Source organism: Aspergillus aculeatinus, assembly GCF_003184765.1.
Source record: "Aspergillus aculeatinus CBS 121060 unplaced genomic scaffold BO66scaffold_21, whole genome shotgun sequence".
In the NCBI taxonomy this organism is placed as follows: Eukaryota; Fungi; Ascomycota; class Eurotiomycetes; order Eurotiales; family Aspergillaceae; genus Aspergillus; species Aspergillus aculeatinus.
The window spans coordinates 312880-330736 of NW_020291490.1; the positions used below are offsets into that span (position 1 = coordinate 312880).

Genomic DNA, 17857 nt, shown 5'->3' on the forward strand with positions numbered 1-17857 from the left:
TGGGCCAGGGCGGTGGCTAGGAAGGTGACTGCTGCGACGAAGGTCTTCATTGTGAAGGATGACGGGATGGAAGAGGGGTTAAGATGGGTGGTTGTTGTTGTTCTGGATGATGATGGGTTGGATTGCAGCGGCAGCAATGTTGTGGTAGATACACCCAGCTTTATAGCACTGGTCGTGACAGCATCGCTGGGATGCAGAGATGGCGGCCTGATACCGAAATAGATCAGCTTGAGACATCGGATGGATGCAGATGCGTTGTCATTGGTGGTGTTTGGGAGATGGAGACTAGTGGACGTCGATCAGTGAGCTACTGGACCCTTTGGGGAAAGTGAGATGGATTGCTGGTGGCTGCAGCCCCGCGGGAAGGCATCAGAGGTTAGGGGGCAATGCGGAGGCGCTCCCGGTAGTTCCGGAAGGCTTGAGCTTGTTTTCTCGGTTGGATGAACAACTTCTTGGGTGTTGGCTCATGCTGTTAACTCAGACAGGCATCAACTGACTTGACTGGAACTCTGGATCTAAACTGCAAGTCAAAAGGGTGGAATTCAAGAAGCTATAGAGAGTGATCTAAGAGCTAGCACTAACTAACTGGTGCAACGCTGTTAACATGAAAAGGGGTAGTCCTTATGTGGATGATGTATGGAGTGGAACAAGTCTATATCTGACACATCACATCACATGACCGGGTTGAAGAAGCCGGATTTCCCATGAGTTCAGCAAGGCGGAGTAGCTAACTAGACAGCTCACAAGTGTCTTACAACTTAAGACTGCTATCGATATAAATACGAAGAGAACGTCAGCAGACACTTGATCTACTGATTCCTGCCTGACGCATTGGACTCTATATATACCCCGGGCTGTGCTATGAACTCTACCGCATCTTAAGGCCGCCCACCGCGTCCACGGATCACCGACCAAGCAACCAACCAAGCATTCGCATGCGGAAATACCAAATACCCTCCATCTTCTAGAAGAGGCACACCTCGGACTTTACCCCGCGAGTACCCCATCTGACCCGAGGGAAACCTCCCCCGCTGACTTCATGCTCCCTCTTCTGCTCCGGTCGGGCCGGATTGACATCAACCCGCAGCAGCATGACATCAGGGCACAGCCAATGCTTTGTCTGCTTACCCCCCTCATTTCACTCGATCACCGTTACATTGGAGATAAAAAAAATCAGAGAAGAGTATCCGCTCTTATAATATATAATCATAATCATAGACATATAGTACATCAGATGCAGCATATTCACAATCATGTCCAAAAAGAAAAACGTATATACAGTCCGCAAATTGGGTATTCGCAGAGTCACAGCAACACCATGCAAGAGATGTCGCCACAGGCCCCGGGCCTGCAACGCCAATATGTATCGAAATAAAGGAAAAAGAGAAAATGCAACAACGCTAAGTCTAGGTCGAGACGGCTAGCAGAAATGATGATGAGGGGGATTCGCTTATTCGGGAGCCGCGCAGGTGAAGACTCCACGAACACTGCCTGAATTGTAGTTGTTGACCTGGAGAGTAATTAGCAAGGGGAAGTCAAAACGGAAAAGGGCAATGAACTTACAATATCGTCCACGCTGGCGTAGGTGCCCGCTCCGAGAGTGATCAGTCCAATCAACAGACAGATCAGGTTGAGAGCACCCAGCATCATGTTCTTCGGGGTGAACCAGCTGCCCTCGCGCAGGAGCATGAACCACATGAGCGCGGGGAAGTAGAAGGTGAAGCCGGAGACGAAGAGGGCGGAGCAGATGGACAGCAAGTCGGAGAAGAAGGGGATCACTTCGGCGACAATGAAGGCGACCACGGTGATGGTGGTGATCACGGCCAACCAGGTGATCCAGCCCATCTTGGTGTTGATGAAGCGGATGGGCGAGTTCTTGAAGATGCGACCGTGGATCATACGACCCAGCACCACCGTGTTGATCGAACCACTGATGAAGATGACGGGGAGGGCGACACCGTACGCAACACGGCTAAGAGTGTGGCCCGCCGAGGTGAGAGCCGGGCTGGCGACGTCCTGGCCAACAAAGGCATAGATAATCGCACCGGTCAAGGTGTAGATGACAATCTCGATAATACCCAGGGACCAGATCGATTTGATGTAATCCTTGGGAGTGTGCATCTCATCCATAAAGGAGAACTGGCACAGGGCGAAACTGTAGGCGAAGACGATGTTGGTGATGGCAATGAAAGCGTCGGTGAAGCTGATGTCGTCCTTGGGCCAAGCAGACCAGTTGACCGCCGACAATCCCCCAGGCTGGTTGGTGCTCTCAACACCAGTGCCGATCATAGTAATACCGATTGCGACAATGATCGAGATGAAATCGATGTAGCCCAAAATGGCCATCTCAGCGAATGAGGGCGGAATAGCCAAGAGAAGCAGGAGGATGGCGGAAACCACAGCAAACACAATAGAACACACACTGCTCTCGGTGATGTCAATGAAGGCGATGGTACCGGTCAGACAGTGCGAGCCAGTCAGAAAGAGCAACTCCAGACCGAGCATGACGTAGATAATCTCGTAGCCAAAACGACCGAACATCAGGCGGCCAGCGTCGGGATAGTGTGCAATGTCGGGGAACTTAAGCTTGACTTGACCGATAATGTGACTGGTGTAAATGGCAACAAATCCGAGGCCAACCGTGGTGATGACACCGGCCACCATCCCCAGCGTAGCGAAGGCGGAGGGAATCGACAAACTACCCAGGGCAATGGCCTCGACAATCATCACTACCGTCAGGCGTTTCCAGCCCAGACGGTTGTATTTTTGAATGCCAGCCTCGACAATGTTCCGCTCCGTGTCGCTCATCTTGTCGACCATATCGCCCTCATACTGGGGGGAGTAGAGATCCCCCTTCTTCTCGTTCTCGAAGTCCATCCCGGACTGGGATTTGCGGTCCCCAACGATGTCGTCACCGTAAGCCATGACGAGAATATGCAGAAAATGTCAAACAATCAGGATACAGGCTAAAGGTGGAGAGGGGAAAAGGTGAAGTTGAATTCGACTTTGCCCAGGTCGCACCAAATGCCTGATGGCTGTTGTTGAAGGAAGGGGAGGATGGGGAGGATGGGGAGGAAGGATGGAGAGAGGAAGAAGACGAGAGAAGAGGAAGCGAAGGCAGTAGAAAAGTGGCAGGCGAGAGGGAAGCCAAACGGGTTTTGAATAATAATGGGCGGCGACAGCGGGGGGGAGGGAAGTGTCTGGGAGGGCTCCGGTGGGAGGAAGGCTGCAGGACCCGCCAGGTAGGATTGATAATTGTTCCGCCGTGGTTTGCGCTGTGTTGCCTTTCGATTCCTCTCTCTTCCTCGAGTCGATGACCTTCCGGGCCAGTACCGCTGACGGTGGACGATCAGGCTTCACCGCAGCCCAAGCACACGGTCGGATGAATCCGGGCAAGAACTGATACAGTGATAATCCGGATCAGGCAACGGGACCAGCAAACCTTGACTAAGAAGATTTGGTGGCGGAAAGAAGAAATTCGGAGACTTTGCCAGATTGGCTCAACTTTTGCCTCCCACGTGGAGCCCAAGCATCCGCCATCCGCTGCAGCAGCCAATCAAGCGCAGGGCATACCGTCTAGAATCCTGATTCAGGTTAGGGTGTGTGACGTTGAATTGGAGATGAGATCGAAAGCGGATTAGCGCCAACGCTGAGCCAAGATTGACTCCAGATGACCCGATTTGCATTAGGCAATGGCTCTGACTAAGTTATTAAGAGGCGGCGCTGGCTGGCCAGTGAGCAAGCAAGCACTGTAACGCCGAACCTTCCCCAGGATTTGTGTCCTGAAAGGATTGAGGCTAAACCCATTCCTCTGTAGTTTTTTGGAGTCGTCACCTTCGATCGACGCCCTACTTTGCACTATCCATCCACTTCGTGGTCGCACAAGAAGTTTAATTGCAGGACAGGACTACAGCTTGACACGTTCCCCTGCGAACCACGCAACCCAGCCTAGAGTAATGGATCTCACATCACGCGGAATTCTTCCCCATTCGCCTGCAGCTTAACCTTTTAACCTCCAGAGCAGGTCTCACACAAATGAGGGGAAGCGCTGATGGTCTCGTATTTTGGGGAAGAGCCGGGGCCGTGTCTCCCGATTCTGTTACTTAATGTTTTGCTACGACGCGCGGGAGAGACGAGACGACAAGACGATCCAAGCCAACCTGCAATTTGGAGCGGTGGCTTATCAGTGAAGGCATTACGCAGAAGTGTTTGCCAATTGATATTCGTTTGGTGGTGCGACCGTGGAGCCTTGAGGCGGAGTCAAGTCGGCCCGGGTCTTTATTTTCCTCCCTCTCCCTCTCCCTCTCCCTCTCGGCATCTGCAGCGCTTTCGCCGAGGCCGGTCTCCAGGCTGGGCTGTTTTCTGGAACGGCCACCAGCGGATCGTCTTTCCATCTTTGCCTGCCAATCGTGCCTCTGCCAATCTAATAACAACTTGCCTATGCACGGTAGCTAGCCTTACTGCGCCCATCTCCGGAGCCGAATCAATGCCGATATTTTACCCAACAAGTCAAAAGATAACACCAACATGATTGACAACTGCTCATCTGTAGATCAACCCCTTACATGCCACCGTGCCAGATCATACTACATACTGCAAAAACGGATGACCATGTACTCTTATCGGGATTATCGTAATGGAGACTAGTCACCGCGGTAGGCTATCACTTGGTGGCAACAGTCTAATGGTCTGCCCTGCACGGCACGCTGCCAGCACGGCCGAATGTGCTTTGCACGCTTTGCATGCTTTGCATAGTTGGCACACTTTGCATCTCCTCCTTGCTTGGGGGGCTGACATCACGTGATACAAACGGAATTCCGCTCCCTCCAGTTGCCTTGTTGCTGTTGTTGTTGTTCCCCGCTCGGCATTCGGGAGGAAATCCCCTCCAACCCCGTTCACGCAGTAACCATCATCATTGTCAGACAGCAGTGAAGGAGGTATCACACATCCCTCAAAATGTTTCTACTCGGTTCATTCAGGTCATCAACTTTGTAGACAGTCCGTGTACTGTACCGTACCTCTGGTCTGTCATGGACGGGGATTCCCCTTTATCGATTCCGTATGGCCACGCCTGTAGTACGTGTGCTCGCGCCAAGGTTCGCTGCATCCCTCGGGGTCGAGATTCCCCGTGTGAGAGGTGAGTGGAAGTGAAATTATCTGCAGACGGACGACGGATCAATCCACCGCTAATGTATTCCAGATGTCATCGCTTGGGAAAGGAATGTCGTCCTGGATCGCGCCGTCGCCGTCCCAAGCGGCTTTCCAAGGCCGCTCAGCTGGAGCAGAAGATGGATGGGCTAATGTCTTTGCTCCAATCATCCGGACAACTGCCCGGAGGACCAAGAGGAGACCGGCATCTTCCCGTCTCCGCTGGTAATCAAGAGGGCGAAGAGGGCGCGGATCGTACCTGTACAGCAAATCCGCTCTGCACTCCCGACACGGGGACGGGGATCGAGTCCGACGGTAGTGTTAGCCCGCGTCACTCTCCGCCCACCGCCATCATCCCGCCCAGCCCAGCGGAAGCCGAGGCAATGCTGCATTCGTTCCGAACGGACAAATTGGCTTGTCTTCCCCTTCTACATATTCCCAGTACGGCTACACCGGCTGACCTGGAGCGTGATTCTCCCTTTCTCTGGCGCTGCATTCTCACCACCGAGACCAAAGATGCCGCGCAGCAGGCCTTGCGCTGCGTCGACATCCGTCAGACCGCGGCCCAGATTACCATGGTCGACTGCGACAAGAATCTGGACCTGTTGCAGGGATTGCTGGTGCATATCGCCTGGATCTCTTTCCAAAGCTATCCTCCAAAGTCGATCATGGTCTTGTACTGTCAAATAGCCACCGCGCTCATCTGTGAACTGGGCTTGAATCGTCCGGTCCGGAGTGACCTCGCCATGCTACCCCCCGTATGCAATGACCTTGTGCCACCAGCACCGAAGCAACCTGCACCACGCCCCAGAACCCTGAACGAGCGGCGAGCCGTACTGGGCTGCTTCGTGATCAGCTCAGTGTACGTAAATGCCTTCATGCTCCCTTGTGACCTTCTCGTTCTATGTTCGCCACTAGCCTCAGTCGCATGCTAACCTCTTTACACAGAATTGCTCAATTCCTTGGCCGCATGGAGGTGATGCGATGGACGCCTCATATGGCAGAGTCCATCGAGCTTCTTTCAACCAGCACCGACTCTCCACACGACGCCACCCTCGCAATTCTTGCGCGTGTCCGGCTTCTCGTCGAGCGCATCCGTGAGGGGCCGTGGAACGAGAACTCAAGTTCGAATGGCATTCCGCGTGCACCACTGCCCTTCTACATGAGCAGCTTACAAACCCAGCTCACCCAGCTCCGAGCTGACGTTCCTTCCGCCCTCCTCAATAGTAGTAGTGGGTTTACCTATCCATCCATAGTGTGATTCAATACTCACCTCAGGCAGATCCTCTCGTATTTTACATCTTGCAAGCAGAAACTACACTATACGAGACGGCTCTCATCCACCCTAATCCCGAAACCAACGATACCCCCGGTGCTCTCGACTCCTGGCGGCTCGACCACCTCTGCGCATGCCTAACCTCTGTTCGCTCCTTCTTTGACAGCCTTCTTACAACGCCTATCCGCACTTTTGCCTCCTTCCCGATCATCCAAAGCATTCTCGTCGCGCACTGCCTGGTCACTCTCTCGCGTTTGACCTTTGCCGACATCCCCGGCTGGGACACGCGACTGGTCCGCCGCACGGCGGATGCGATCCTCATCGCCGACCAGATCAGCGACATGTTAGAGCAGGTCGTCAGTCTCCGGCGGGACGAGCACGAGAAGGACCCGTTCCATAAGCTGGGCGTCATGGTGCGGCGACTGCGCGCCACATGGGCCTCGAGACTCGGGGAGTCCACAGCCACCACCTCAGCCGCCGAGGGTGGCTTGCTCGACTCGCAGCCGCCGCTCCCGGGTCAGCCACTCCCTCCAGAATACGGATATCCCGAGCAGACGCAACTGTCGAGCCAGATGTTGGGGATGATGGGGGACCTGTGGGACTTTGATATATTCTTCGCGGGGTCGGACAGCGCGTGGTTGATGGATGCGGTGACGACGGGGGGACTTGGTTGAGGCGAATTGCATGTTTCTTTTTGGGTGTTACGACATAATGATCATCTCCTACTGTACAAAATCCGATAATGACTCAAGTGAAGCTGGACGGGTAATTTGTTCAAATTCTTTATTGTATTTTGGTCACACCTATAGATGAACACAATGCCGGGGGGGCAGGAGGGATGTGTCGATGCCTCATACATCAGGCCACTTGCCCGTGCTACCCAGAATCTAGACAGGGATGAGACTCGTGTTTTGTATGGCAGCTTGCACGAGCTGACAGGCTTGACTCAGCAGAACCTATTTGAACCAATTGGCAAAAGGTGGTCACTTACTGCGTAGGATCACTGACTGGTTTTACTCATAGATCGACGATAGGCAGGCTAATTTTGGGCTGACGGATCGACCCGCCCATCCGAATATATCCTAAGTATTCCCGCTCCATCTTTCCAGCTTTCCTTCTCTTTGAGACACCCAATCATCTCACGATCTTCAAGTCTCGGTCACTGAGAACCTGACTCAATACCATGATCTACGTACACTGGTGCCTACTCAATACCTGACCATGGTGAAGCTAAGCTCCAAGCCAAGCGGCATTTCACACCCCTTGACCAATCATACCCCAATCAACCTCCGCAGGGCCTCCACCTGGATCGACAGCCATTGTTGACAATGAACGCCCGCACGTGCAGCCCTGACTCGATGCTCCTCGTCCGGAGTTGCCAGGTGACAATGCATAAGCTTCGTGGGGGCGGATTTCCGTGGTTGAGTGCAACAAGATCCGGTTTCCAGATCCTATAAGTACGGTTACAGTCCGCGCCATCCGGCCGATCCCGCCCGTCCCACGAAGCAAAAGGTTGGGTTTGAATTGAACACCACTGCACCTCGACACAATCATCACCCACGATGTTCGTCAAGTCCGTCTTTTCGTTCTGCATCCTCGCAGGCACTGCCCTGGCCGATGCGACCGTGTATCTCATCCGACACGGCGAGAAGCCCAGCGACGGGAGCACCGGGCTCAGCGCGCAGGGGGTGGAGCGGGCCCAGTGTCTGCGGAACGTCTTCGGGGCCGATTCCGGCTACAACATCCAGTATATCATGGCGGAGACCCCGAAGAGTGGTATTTATTCCCCTCCTAGCCCCTTTCTTCTATCGTATCCACGGTAAGCGATGGATGTACGATCGTTCCTTTCGCTAACCATCCCCAGACGGCAAGCGAGACCGCCCGTATCTGACCGTGCTCCCGCTGGCGGAGGATCTGGGCATCACCGTCGACACCTCGTGCGCCAAAACCGACGCTAAGTGCGTCAAGAAGGTCGTGGAGAACTATACCGGGGACGGCAACATCCTGATCTGCTGGGAGCATGGCGAGCTGACCGATATCGTGGAGGAGTTGGGGGATGATGATGCACCGACGTATCCGGATGATAGGTAAGTGGTCGACTTGTCTGATGAAGGGCATCTAGAAAAGGTCTGCCGTCACTGACTGTCAACTCGCGTGCAGCTTCAATCTCATCTGGACGGATCCTTCTCCGTACACCGACATCACTGCGGTCACGAGCGAGAACTGTCCTGGACTTGATAGCTAGATTGCTGTCGCGGGTATCATGGGCTAGGTAGTTGAGAATGAAACATCTTTTTTTTTTTCGTTGGAAGACCCCCATACTGCATGGAAGCTGTCGGCCACAAGATGGCAAGATTCACAAATGGTCCTGATGGCCTGACAAGTTATTTGTGGTGACGAGAATTGGATATCTGTGTGTAGCCATGTCTCAGCTGCCAGCACGTCATTAACCGCCCGGAGCACACATACTTCGGGCGCACCGACGCCAGCCGACCCGGAGAACATTCTCTCACCCACATTCACCCACCATGACATCTGGTGGCGACTATAAGGCAGACAATCACCATCCCATCGAATACGTCGAGAACTCGCCGATCAATGCATCGAAGTCCGTGGCCACCTTCTAGTGTATATACGACAGTCTTATGCTCTAAGGTGGGAAACCTTTAGTCTAGTTGCACGAACAGGTCGAGGGGCGGCGATAAGAGCCACGCCACGCCACGTTCCGACCCACGACCGTCCATCACGAGATGCAGGAACTAGGAGCGGAGGTTTTACTCGAATGGGCGCCCTCGGTCGTGCGTTCCCCACGATGTATCTGCCGGGGACGAGGATTGGGAAGTGCGAGTGCGAACGACGGAGCCAGCCAGGCCCCTGTCGGTTACCCAGGATGGGGATCCTGCTTCAAGCCATTTTCGGTGGCGATTCGTAACGGTCGCATGCGATAGGGAAGTGAGAAAGTGGGATTTCTGTCGATGCTCAATACGGATACCTTGTGCATGGCTGTAATCCGCCAAGCGAAGCCTCTGTCTTGGTTGTTGTTGTGGTTTTGCTGGGCGAGAGAGATAAGCAAAGACAAGAAGGCTTCGCGGGAAGCCAAGTGTGCTGGGCAGGGGCTGCCGGCTTGGTATCTTTGCCTCTCTCTTGGCCTGAACACTCTTCGGTAAACCACGATGAGTGATACGATATGTCTATTCTACCAGGGTGTCAGCCTCTGATTGCCAGTTACCACCAGCTGAAAAGGCCATGGCGACCAATTGACACCCTCCCAATGATTTCGAAGGCAACCGAGGTGGTCACCCGATCTGGATGCATGCACCACCAACACACGAATGGCGTCAATGCCAATTATCAGAAATTAATATGTGCTCGATGGCGCAAGTTCCCGTGCATCTCTTATCATTGTCGGTGTCGGGGTTGGGATTGGTGCATTCGCCCTGTGCATGCGGGCTGATAAGCATCAGCTAACCCTAACTAGGCTTCGAGCCCCGGTCTAGTGCTATTGGGTCTCCTGCAATCACCCCCCAGGCTCTGCGCAGCGTTACATCCCCCTCGCTGTCCGACGGCTGTGAGATTGCTTGAATTCGCCCTACCCTCCTTGGCAAGGCCATATCGCCGCCGGGGATCCGTCCTGGGGTCAAGCGATGGAGATATAAGAACAACCCGCGATGCAGCCTGTGCTTTCCTGCTGCTGCTGCTGTTGCTGTGTCCGCACCCCCTGACCCCAGCCATTGCCACCTGTCACAATGCGTATGTTGTATTCTTTGACCAGTGAATTTCCCTCACTGACGATCACCAGCTGCCCTAGCTGCAGAAAACCAGGTCGTCGACGCCATCAACCATGGCGAGGTGACCACCGTGATCAGCCATGCCACCCACCCCGACCCGGAGAAGTTGAACTACGAGGTCGACACCACGACCATCGGCCACGACGAGGACTATCCCGCTCCCACGGACGCGGAGCTGAGCAGCCTGCGCAAGATCCCCGCCAACCTGCCCATCGTGGCCTACTCGCTCTGTCTGGTCGAGTTCGCCGAGCGTGCCTCCTACTACGGTGCCCAGACGGTGTTTTCCAACTTCATCGAATTCCCGCTGCCCAAAGGTATGTGTACCTGCTCACATCTGGCTCAGTGGGGTCCAGACTAACCCCGGATAGGTGGTAACGGGGCTGGTGCTCCCCCACGGGGCACGCAAGAGACCGCCGGTGCCCTGAACATGGGACTGCAGGCGAGTGATGCTTTGGTGCTGCTGTTCCAGTTCCTGGCCTACGTGATTCCCATCTTCGGAGGATGGTAAGATCCCCTCCCTTGGTCAACTTTGCGTTCGTGTTCACTGACCACCCTCCCCAGGTGGGCCGACGTCCACATCGGCCGGTACAAAGCGATCTGCATCGGGGTGGCCATCTGCGGTGTGGCGCACATCATCCAGATCATCGGGGCGATCCCGACCGTCCTGCAGCAGGGCCAGTCGCACGCGGCGCCGCCGTTCATCATCGGGCTGCTGATGCTGGCGTTCGGGGCGGGAGTGTTCAAGCCCAACATCGCGCCCACGGTGCTGGACCAGTTCCGCCACCAGAAGCAGTACACCAAGACGCTCAAGTCCGGGGAGAAGGTGATCGTCGACCCGGAGATGACGGCGACGCGCACGATGCTGATCTTCTACGGGGTGGTCAACGTCGGCGCCTTCTACATGCTGGCCACGACCTACGCCGAGAAGTACGTGGGCTACTGGCTGGCCTTCCTGCTGGCGGGCTTGGTCTACTTCATCCTGCCGGTCGTGCTGGCCCTCGTCTACAAGAAGACCTACCGGCTGCCGCCCAGCGGGAACTCGGAGCTGGGCCAGGCCGTCAAGATCACCATGACCGCGCTGCGCGAGAACAAGTTCCAGGTGTGGCGCAAGAACTTCTTCGACGCCGCCAAGCCCAGCGTCCTGGCGGCCAAGGGGATTACCGTGAGCTGGTCGGATAAGTTGGTCGACGATGTGCGGAAAAAAAAAAAAAAAAAAAAAAAAAAAAAAAAAAAAAAAAAAAAAAAAAAAAAAAAAAAGGAGCACTGCCCTATATATATCGCTTCTTCCATTCCGTCGCGGGCAATATGTTTACAAGATCATCACAATTCTGCGACACTCCTTCGGTCTACACCTCATTGTCTCTACAGCTGGGCTGTTAGTCTTCATTCATTCTACTTTTTAGGTAGTCCCGCTACCTGTCCACTCCCTAGCGATTCATTAACAACATTCCCTTGCCATACATTGCGCTCTACTTCATTCTACAAGCGCCATGCGGGCCTATACTTTCCTCTTGACGGCTTTTGGCCTTACGGCGCAGCTCAGTACTGCAACCTATACTTTGCTGGATGACTATACCAGCTCGGCATTCTTTGACCGCTTTACGTTCTTCACTGAAACAGATCCTACCCATGGCTTCGTCAGCTATGTCGACCAATCTACGGCCCAGACTGATGGCTTAATCTCAACTAACGCAGACGGATCAGTCTACATGGGTGTGGACTATACCAACGTGGCCAGCAGCGGCCGAGAGAGCGTGCGCATCACGAGCGACAGCGAGTATACCCACGGGCTGTTTATTTTGGATCTGGCGCACATGCCCGGTGGAATTTGCGGCACCTGGCCAGCATTGTGAGCTACCCCTAGCGAGCTAGTTCCAGTTATTATCCAGACCTAACAATGAGGGAAACAGCTGGCTTCTCGGCTCCAACTGGCCTAACAATGGCGAGATCGACATCATCGAAGGCGTCAATCAGCAGACCAACGACTTGATGACCCTCCATACCAGCGACGGCTGCAGCATCGACAACTCCGGCTTCACCGGCACTCTGACAACCAGCAACTGCTACGTTGATGCGGCGGGCCAATCCAGCAATGCGGGCTGTAGCATCACCTCCCCAAGCTCCCAGTCCTACGGAACGTCCTTCAACTCGCTCGGTGGTGGTGTCTATGCCACGGAGTGGACAAGCTCCGCTATCGACATCTGGTTCTTCCCCCGCGGCAGCATCCCTGCCGATGTCACCGCTGGCGTCCCCACCCCGGCCACCTGGGGAACCCCGGCCGCCAGCTTCGCGGGCTCTTGTGATATCGACTCGCATTTCGACGCCATGCAGATTGTACGTCCCCTAAATATCTTGGCCCGCGTTCGGCTCTGCCCGAAAGTCCCAAGACTCTTCTCTTGCTAAAATTCTGACACACAGGTCTTCGACACCACCTTCTGTGGCGACTGGGCCGGCAATGTCTGGAGCTCGGGCTCGTGCGCCTCCTACGCCAGCTCCTGCACCGACTACGTGGCGAACAACCCGTCGGCCTTCGAGGACGCATACTGGACCATCAACTCGTTGAAGGTCTACCAGGATGCCAGCATCAATGGGGTCCTGAATGCTACGGCGTCGCGCCGATGGCCTGGCCTGTCGCAGCACACGCGCGGGCCGGCGTTCACGAGACGCGGACGCAGGGAATCTGGAGGATATGAATATGCGTTCCGCGGGTGATCGAACTGACGGGCGAGGGTCAATTTGGCTGGTCACTTCATGGTTTTGTTGTGTGTGTGCGTGTGTGTTGGACTTCACCGAGGAAAGAGGACACTCGCTTGACTTGATTTCGACACTCCACATTTGTTCTGCTGGGACGTGAGTCGCCCACGGTAAACCATCTCAACCACGCAGTTTCACGCTCGCTATTTATCGGAAAGCGGAGGGACTGTTTCGAGGGTGCAGGGGCAGGGGCAGGGGTGGGGTTCCATTCGTTTTGATCAATGTGGTAAACGAGATAGGCGAAGCCGTTTTCCATGGTAGGGGGGAAGATGCTTCTATTTAACTGATGGAGACATCACGACGCTCGTTCGTTTTCTTTTTGGCTGGACCAACTCAAGTCTTTCGGACGGGTGGTTTGAAGAGAGGCTATAGATTAGGGGACGTGTTTTTCATTTCTTGTATATTTGTGCGCATCCGGCAATATATACCCCTACTTTCGTTTCCGAGACGGGACTCGGCGGGATACATGTCCACCTTCCTGAATAGGAAGCAACGCAATTCAGTACTAGGATATATTCGAGTCTTCCTGCGTCGTATGTACAAAGAGCCTCTCTATGTTAGCAAAGATGCAAACCAAACCAAACAAACCACATAAAAAAACCCATGTCTTGAACAGCACAGCACAGCCGCGGCTTGGGAAGCGAAAAGCTACATCAGAGACGAAAAATAAAAAAATACAGCTATCCCGCAGACCCAAGCAAAGAACATAATAGAAAGATGATGATATAGGATATGAGATTTGCGTAATATGGCCCAAGGCTTTTTTCTTTCCCACCCACGCGCTTTTTCATTATAAAATAAAATACTCGACGCTGCTTTAGTGCTTCTTCTTGCGTCCCTCCGTCCCCTTCTTGATGATCTTCTGTCGCTTGGAGTCGATCTCCTGGTCGTAGATCTCGCGGGCGGATTCGCCCTTCTTGCGCTTGGTCTGCTTGGCGGACTTGACGCTGACGGTGGAGGCGCCGCCGGTGCGGATCTGCTTCTCGGCCTCGTCCCAGGCGGTGCTACCGTTGTTGATCTCGTATCTGAAGGCTGTGAGATCAGTTATTGTTCATTCCAAGGTTGTGGGTGTTGAAGGGGAGGAAAGGGTGGGGGCAGAACGAAACATGGGCGTGGGCTAATGGGGGGGGAGGGGGGGCTGGGGCTGGGACAACTAACTTGTCAAGAGGAAGGGCATCGATCAGAGCTCGCTGCTTCTCGCGCAGCTCCTCGTCGATCTGCTGGCCACCCTCGCGGAGCTCGTCGTCGAGGGCGGTCTCCAGGGGCTTGAAGCGGTCCTCCATCACCTCGTCGTGGGCCTCGGTGACCTCCTGCGCGGCGATGGCGGCCTGCTGCTGGGCGGGCATGGTCTCGGCGACGGCGCCCTCGATGACGGAGCGGAAGTGCGTGGACATCTTGCGGATGATCTTGAGGAACATGGCCAGCAGCTGGGAGGAGGGGAGGCTGATCTCCTTCTCCAGGGCCTCGAGGTTCTTGCGCTGCAGGCCGATGGCCAGGAGGATCGACTGCTGGACGCCCGAGAGGCTGACCTTGCCGCTGAGGCGGCCGGAGAAGTAGTACTCGGCGATCGTGGGGACCATGTCCAGGATGACGTGGTAGTCGAGGAGGTTGTTGGCGTAGCTGTCGAGACGCTTGAGGTCGAAGGGGGAGAAGGCGCGGTCCAGGTCGGACTTGGTCAGGGCCACGGGGGAGAAGGAGGTGTCGAGTTTGGCGCCCGCGTTGGCGGACTCGCAGATGCTGAGCGACAGCACCGAGGGGAATTCGCGGAACTGGTACGACAGGAGCGAGTTGAACCGCTTGTGGAAATCCCGCGAGAACGCGCCCAGCCAGCTGGCGTCGTTGGGGCCTGTGGCCAGCGTGCGCAGCATCACACACGAGTGCTCGCCAGTCAGGTCGTTGGGGGTCTGCCGGAGATAGACCGGGGAGAAGGAGGACCGCTTCCAGAATTTGTGCAGCGAGGGCGTCAGGCCGAAGCTGACGCCGAGGTAGTCCAGCGCGTCCGGGCGGCGCTCGGAAAGCTTGCCGAACAGGGGTGGCATCTTGTGAATGTCCCGCACCTGGATGTTGTCGTCCAGGAGGGTGGCGTTCGCCAGTTCCTCGTCCGTCACGCGAACCATCTCCTCCGGTGCGTCAACGGCATCCTCCGACAGACTGGTGAACTTGCCCTCGTAGAAATCGGTGAGCAGCTCCAACGCGCGGGAGCCGTAACCCATGTTGAGGTATTCGGGGTTGGTGGCGATGCGGACCACTCGGGCACCGGAGAGACCGGCGAAGTCTTCATCCTGGTATTGTTGACTGACCAGCCAAGGGATCAGGTCTCCTCCGGCGCGCTGGCCGCGGCTCAAGCTGTTGAGCACGCTCTGTCTGCTGATACGACCTTCCAGCGCAACCTGGATCACAACAAGGGGCTCGGGAAGCTTCGTGGCCTCCTCATCGATGGGCGGGACAAGGACAAATAACTGGTGTGCGGGGGCGTCACTCATGAGCTGGAGATCATTAGGGGTATTCTTGTAGTGGCTGGCCACGTAAAGGGCCATCATCTGCTGCAGGAACTTCTCGGAAACAGGGTGGAAGGAGAACAGGGTATCACGGTTGACTTGGAGCAGTTGGCATTGCGATGGGTGGGGGCAGCCCTGGGTGTTCATCCGGGACTTGGGCAAGGTTGCGTCAAGACACAAGACCTTGTTGAGCCACTTCTCCACCGAGTCGCCAGGGGCATAACGAATGGGTTCAGACAGGGTGATCTCCCGGAGCGAACGACCACCCAGGCCCTTGTCGGCGTTTTTGGCCGCTTTGCCGGTCGCCCGATCAGCGACGTCGATGTCCTCCTCGCCATTGGCCTTTAGTCCTCCTCTGGACTGCTCACGAAGCTGCTGAATCAGCTTCAAGGAAAGAGACCGACCAGTTCCTTCGTAACCGTTGATTGTGGACGCCATGAAAACCAGATAAGGGCCCATCAGCTTGCGGACCAAAGGCAGGGGAATGGCGGCGGCTTCATCGATCACCAGCAGTTCGGCTTGGCCCAAAACATGAGCATCCTGGGGCTGGATGTACTGGATAGTCTGGCGGTGCTGACGGTGGATGTTGACTCGGACAATAGCCTTGTTGAAATCGGGATTCGTCGACTGCAGGATGGTGTAATCGACATGGTCCATGTAGCCGAGCGCATCGAATCCCTTGAACACGAACTCGAAAAGCGTCTTCAAGTTTTCTGGGCTAGGCGATGTGATGAAGATGTTACTGTATCCGTGGGCCACGGCGGCAGCAATGGCAACACCGAGCGCTGCAGACTTACCGCGACCTCTGCCGGCAGTCAAAGTCACAGTGCTGCGGAGGGTCTTCTCGGCGATCGCATCCACGAAGGTAAGAAGCGCCTTGGCCTGGTCCACGGTGCGAGCCAACTTGACCAGAGGTCCGACCAACTGAGACTCTTCCAAGCTTTCCTTGATCTCCTTCAACTCCTTCGTAGTACCCGTGCTGTTCTCATCGATCGACTCCGGGGGTGGCAGGGGCTTGACATTCTTGCCTCCAGAGATGGGCAGAACGTTCATTTCGTCGTCGAGAACGAGACAGGAATCGCAGCTGCCGAGGGAAAGGATGAAACGCTCGTTGAAACGAGCCACCACATCGTCATGCGCCTCGGTCCGGTACCGTGAGTGGATGTCCATCGACAAGGTGTAGAGTTGCTTCAGACTGCTCAATCCCTTCAGCAACAGCAGAACGATACCACCTCCCTCCACCGTTTCGACCGTCCGGGCGAGCAGATTGGGCGTCATAGCTTCGAAGTCTTGGAGAATGCACATGCCGTAGGTGTTACCGAGAATCTTCTCGGTTTCCTTGTAGTAGACATAACGGATCTGGTTCAGAGTGATGAACAGCTCGAACGGGTCCTCCTGATTTGGCTCTCTGATACCACGCTTCACTTCCTTCTTGATCTTAGCTTCACGCTTCTTGCGGTGACTGGTGAAGCCCAAGAGATCCTTCTTGTAAGCCCACAGGACGGATTTGTTCTGCTTGACATCGACGCTAGACATGATATAGTGCAGGTTAACGATGACATCCTTGGCGCGGTCGCCGACCACGACGAAGAAACTTCTCTTCTTCTCTTGCACGCCATTCCGAATAAGCGCCGGAATGCGCGAGTCGATAGCCTTGCGAGGCATTGTGGTGCTGCGGTCTCTTCGAGGACCGTTTAGACCCTTATCGCGGTAGGTTTCAATTGAGTTCCGAGTCGAATGCTTTCCACCCGGCCGAGGAAAATTCGTCAAGACAGCGGCGGAAACCACAGACTGCGCCGGAAGTTGTGTGTGTCTGTGAGAACCGAACGGAACAGCGCGCAACTGTTGAGTGAGCAAGACACAGACCAGGCCCTCGATGAGAGAGAGGAGACAGGTGGTCAGGTGTTGGGAAGATTTGAGATCACACTCTCTTGCTGTAACAGCAATCAATGGCAACGGGGCGGGTTCGGCGCAAAGAGAAAAAAAAAAGTTATCGGCGACCGGGCCGCAACTGTCAGTAGTTACCGCCTACTGAAAGTGATACCGCCCTGCTGGCACGTGCCTTGCACGGTGCCTGAGTACGACTAGTCCCAAAGTGGTATGGTTGACTCTACGGGCTCTGCGGGAACGGGACTTCACGTGATACTTGGCAAGGCTGCTGCCCCTCAAACAGGTCAAACAGGTCAATACATCCCATGATGGCAGTGTCAATTACTCATTGTTGAAGGGTCAATTGGGAACATTGCACAGGGAGACTACATGTCGAGGCAATCACTATCGATTCTGTGACAGTCCAGAAAGATATCATCCAGCCATTCAGCCCCAGTACTGGGTGGTGGTGGAGCTGCAGGGGAAATTGACCCGTTGCTATTTTAGGGCCCGTGCTTCCCAAT

The 17857-nt window shown here is 55.1% G+C and overlaps 7 protein-coding genes across 7 annotated transcripts; 5 read left to right on the top strand and 2 right to left on the bottom strand.

The window, feature by feature from the left end:
* The first annotated feature begins 825 nt into the window (after window positions 1-825).
* BO66DRAFT_79333 (uncharacterized protein) lies at window positions 826-1413 on the top strand. Its single transcript, XM_025653596.1, has one exon. It carries the CDS (start codon window positions 1040-1042, stop codon window positions 1373-1375), a length of 336 nt encoding a protein of 111 aa, XP_025504549.1. The 5' UTR covers window positions 826-1039; the 3' UTR covers window positions 1376-1413.
* Window positions 1414-1450: 37 nt separating this feature from the next.
* On the bottom strand, window positions 1451-2877 carry BO66DRAFT_321658 (putative amino acid transporter; the record flags this gene model as incomplete). The annotated part of the gene is made up of 2 exons (XM_025643727.1): window positions 1451-1510; window positions 1564-2877. 2 exons carry the CDS (start codon window positions 2875-2877, stop codon window positions 1451-1453), a joined length of 1374 nt encoding a protein of 457 aa, XP_025504550.1.
* Window positions 2878-5030: 2153 nt separating this feature from the next.
* On the top strand, window positions 5031-7098 carry BO66DRAFT_321747 (Zn(II)2Cys6 transcription factor domain-containing protein; the record flags this gene model as incomplete). Its single annotated transcript, XM_025643733.1, has 5 exons — window positions 5031-5137; window positions 5201-5463; window positions 5518-6010; window positions 6097-6377; window positions 6431-7098. The coding sequence occupies 5 exons, from the start codon at window positions 5031-5033 to the stop codon at window positions 7096-7098; spliced, it is 1812 nt and encodes a 603-aa protein (XP_025504551.1).
* Window positions 7099-7788: 690 nt separating this feature from the next.
* BO66DRAFT_391536 (putative phosphoglycerate mutase family protein) lies at window positions 7789-8709 on the top strand. Its single transcript, XM_025647278.1, has 3 exons — window positions 7789-8200; window positions 8289-8511; window positions 8585-8709. Exons 1-3 carry the CDS (start codon window positions 7987-7989, stop codon window positions 8667-8669), a joined length of 522 nt encoding a protein of 173 aa, XP_025504552.1. The 5' UTR covers window positions 7789-7986; the 3' UTR covers window positions 8670-8709.
* Window positions 8710-10222: 1513 nt separating this feature from the next.
* On the top strand, window positions 10223-11413 carry BO66DRAFT_301898 (putative MFS peptide transporter; the record flags this gene model as incomplete). The annotated part of the gene is made up of 3 exons (XM_025643219.1): window positions 10223-10526; window positions 10581-10716; window positions 10774-11413. Coding segments are annotated over 3 exons (1080 nt in total), but the record flags the coding sequence as incomplete, so codon positions are not given.
* Window positions 11414-11702: 289 nt separating this feature from the next.
* BO66DRAFT_411061 (glycoside hydrolase family 16 protein) lies at window positions 11703-12924 on the top strand (the record flags this gene model as incomplete). The annotated part of the gene is made up of 3 exons (XM_025649269.1): window positions 11703-12061; window positions 12123-12546; window positions 12631-12924. The coding sequence occupies 3 exons, from the start codon at window positions 11703-11705 to the stop codon at window positions 12922-12924; spliced, it is 1077 nt and encodes a 358-aa protein (XP_025504554.1).
* A 748-nt stretch (window positions 12925-13672) lies between these two features.
* BO66DRAFT_79393 (ribosome biosynthesis protein KRE33) lies at window positions 13673-17384 on the bottom strand. Its single transcript, XM_025653597.1, has 2 exons — window positions 14125-17384; window positions 13673-13991 (listed from the first exon to the last, which is right to left on the bottom strand). Exons 1-2 carry the CDS (start codon window positions 17127-17129, stop codon window positions 13784-13786), a joined length of 3213 nt encoding a protein of 1070 aa, XP_025504555.1. The 5' UTR covers window positions 17130-17384; the 3' UTR covers window positions 13673-13783.
* Between the last annotated feature and the right edge of the window lie 473 nt (window positions 17385-17857).